Raw genomic sequence first — 3,636 nt, forward strand, 5'->3', positions numbered from 1 at the left:
GTAGATTAATTGGAGAAAAAGCATACAGAGATATTAATGTGTCCATAGGTAGAAACAGAGTGGTTATCCAACCTCCCAGTGTGGTATAGAGTCTATCTGTATGTCTTTGAATCACATATCTGAGAACACATTGGTCCCATCAGTGACCTTATCTTTCCACTGTTGTATACCCATCATCTGGAACAGAGCCAGTCAATATCTCTTCCAATAAGGAAGCTGGGTAAGTCTTCTGGAGAATGTGGCTGACTTAGAAGGACCAATGACAAAATCTGTAGGACTGATGATAAGAGGGTTGAAGAACAATTAGAAGGTTCACAGGCAAACTCAAATTCCTCTGAGTTGGAAGAGTAGTTTCTTGTAGATAATAAGTACAACATTAAATTTTTCTCAAAAATGTACCCTTAAAAGAGGTACCGTAGAGTTTTTGTGAAGGAAATAGACTTCATTTCTCTATTCTCACTAATATCTTGCTATTATTTCTTTTATTTCAGCTTTACGTCATTATGACTTGCTGTCAAGATGGACAGCAGAGAGACTTGATGCTGTAGTCATATCCACCAAGTAAGAGCCACGTGGTTTTGTTTTCAGGTCAGATGCCAGGTGCACCAACTCCCTCAGCTTTCTTAGATGACAAACGATTATGCAAAAAATACGTGTTTCTCAGATTATACTAAGGAGGTGATTAAAAGTGAAAGCTAGGTCTACCCTAAGTAGAGCTGAGAAAAAAGTGTGTGTGCACGCAGGCTGTGTGATTTAGGTAAGAAGAAAGAGCTAACCATAAAGAATATTCTTTTCACATAAATTTAAATTGTATCATCCATGGACCTGATTATTTGCAATAAATATCCTCTCAAGCTTTATTTTAAAGTTTTTAATAATGAGTGTTCTGGAGAAGGAGAACAATTTATAAAATTACATTATGAATAATTCCCACCTCTGATGGTCATTGTGAAGACTAAATGATAAAATATCTAAGACAGACTTAGCCTGGTGTGTGGCACTTGATGAATCTAAAATATTAATATTTATTAACTAATTGAACAAAGTTAATGAGTTTGTGTAAAATAGTGTGCTACATCAACAACCCATGTTTGAAAGGAATATATAGGGACAGTAAAATTGGGGGTAGATTGCTAGGTAGCCCCATGCCTATTAGATTTAAACATCAGAAAATAAATGAAAAGTTAAGGAATAACATAGTGATGACTATTTGCCAAGTTCAATCATTATTATAAAGTTGTAAAGTGGGAACATGATGATGCCCAATATTTAGAACCTTCTAATGTGGGATGAGACAGAATTCTGAGACAAAGGCTAGGATAGAAAGAAGTAAAATCTTTACTTTTGGAGAGAGAGAGAGGGAGAGAGAGAGAGAAAGGCAGAAGCTTCTGATCCCAAAAGACAGAAGCTTCTGTGGGTGGTTTGTTTTTCCTTTTTTCCCCTTCTCTCTGAGACTGCCTTAACAGACTGCTTGGAATGTGGTCTGTGAGTAACTGGGTCAGACTTCTCCTATTTTCTCAGTTCTTTCCCATTGCTGTGAAAACAAACCCTAAGAGAAGCCACAGGTAGTTAATCAGAGGAGGCAGCTGTGTGCTGTGATCTTTCTCTTCAGAGGGGGTTATTATGTATTAAGAGTTTTCTTCTTTTTTTTTCTATTAGTTTTATTAGTCTATTAGTTTATTTTTTCCGCTTTAGATAGGAGCAATGCCATCCTTTCAATCATCAATAATAAATGTAGTAGAGTAGGGAGAATAAAACTTTTAAAAAAGCAACTAGAAAATCCAAGCTTATGCCAAGTTTTATATTTCCACTTCATTTTTGATTTTAATTTTCTTAAAAATGGTAAGTCAAATAGTAGTATAAGTCACATTCCTGCATCTGAGTCATTGAAATGACTAATAAATCACATGTAGTTAAAAGATAAAATATACTTTTAAATATTTATACAAATATGTGCCCCAGTTTTGAATGTATTCTTATTTAATTCATATTAAAAATAAATAACAAACTCTATTAAAAGATGGATCATTTTAGTTCTATGAAAATTAAAATGGCTGATAAGCACATGGGAATATGCTCAACGTCATTAGTCATTAGAGAAATCATGTCAAAACTACAATGAAGGGTAGCGCCTATGGCTTAAAGGAGTAAGGTGCTGGCCCCATATGACAGAGGTGGTGGCAGGCTGAAACCCAGCCCTGGCAAAAAACAAAAACAAAAACAAAAGCACACAGTGAAGCACACTAACACCTACTAGTGTGACTATAAGGAAAAAGTAGATAGTAGCAAGTGTTAGTGAGGACATGGAACAGCTGAAATCCTCCCTTCTGCTGGGAGAAATAAAAAATGGTGTAGCCACTTTGGAAAACAGTTTGGCAGTTCCACAAAAGGTTAAACATAGAGGTACCATGTGATCCAACAACTTCATTTCTGAATATGTACACCAGGGTAATGAAAACATATTCATGTAAAAAGTAGTTATATGTTTATAGCAACACATTTCATAACACCTTAAAAAGTGGAAACAATCCTACGTCCATTGAAGGGACAAAGGGCCTTGGCACTGTAAAATTTGCTGAAGAATCACTGACTTGAGGTGGACTGAGTAAAGAGAGAAAAGGAACAGAAACTTATTTTAATGTGTATACTGGGGAGCCTTCAGAGTGAAGACTCAAAGATATGGAGGAAATTGTCTATTTTTATGTGTAGGTCCAACAAAATATGAACAACTGTGTAGAGAAATGTGATTGGACAAAATGGATATGATCTAATGTTAATAGACTTAATGGGAAAACCCAGACACGCCCCTCTGAGCACTCATCCCATCCTTCTGGGTATACAGCAGGGCCCTCTCTGGAATGGGGATCTTTTGAATCTACAGTTAAGCAAGGTAGTTCAGATAAATTTCTTTTTTTCTTTGTTTTTTTTTTGGCTGGGGCCAGGTTTGAACCCACCACCTCTGCTATATGGGGCTGGCACCCTACTCCTTGAGCCGCAGCACTGCCCCCAGATAAATTTCTTTATGGGCTGTGTTTACACTTTTTTTTGAGTGATAAAAATATTACAAAATTGATTGTGTTGATGGTTGCATACCCTCTGAACATACTAAATACCACTGAGTTGCACATCAATATAGATGACTTACAGAAAGGGATACCCACGTCATCAAGAAACTTGTGAAAAGTTACTATACACTAGGGAAGTCTAAATTAAAACCATTAGGAGATACCTCCGTATACTTGACATGGCTACAACGAAAATCACTTAAAACACCAAGTATTGATGAGGCTATGCATCAATAGCCCTGTCCTAAACTGCTGGCTTAAGAATAACTTGGTCACTGCCCAGTAGAACTCTGATGGTATAAAGCAAATTTAATCCTAGATGTATAACTGTGACTATCAATAATATGGGTATATATCAATAGAAATACCATTGTATTTTCATAAAAATAATTAAAATATTCATAGCAGCACTGTTTGTGGTAACCCAGGATTGCAAGCAGCCCAAATCCCCAAAACATTTTTTTTTTTTTGCAGTTTTTGGCCAGGGCTGGGTTTGAACACACCACCTCTGGCATATGGGGCCAGCGCCCTACTCCTTTGAGACACAGGCTCCGCCTCCTCCCCCCAAATA

General features: G+C 36.7%; 1 protein-coding gene across 1 annotated transcript in view; it reads left to right on the forward strand.

Moving 5' to 3' along the window:
• The window catches only part of LOC111722819 (arylacetamide deacetylase-like), an 8,364-nt gene extending 7,504 nt beyond the window's left edge, over nt 1-860 (forward strand). The window contains exon 3 of the mRNA XM_023509151.1: nt 492-860. Within this exon, the coding sequence (XP_023364919.1) occupies nt 492-565 (74 nt within the window). The 3' untranslated portion in view covers nt 566-860. The remainder of the gene's footprint in view (nt 1-491) is intronic.
• Nucleotides 861-3,636: the final 2,776 nt, after the last annotated feature.

The sequence above is a fragment of the Otolemur garnettii genome, unplaced genomic scaffold (genome assembly GCF_000181295.1).
Source record: "Otolemur garnettii isolate 467f Iridium unplaced genomic scaffold, OtoGar3 scaffold00478, whole genome shotgun sequence".
Taxonomy (NCBI): Eukaryota; Metazoa; Chordata; class Mammalia; order Primates; family Galagidae; genus Otolemur; species Otolemur garnettii.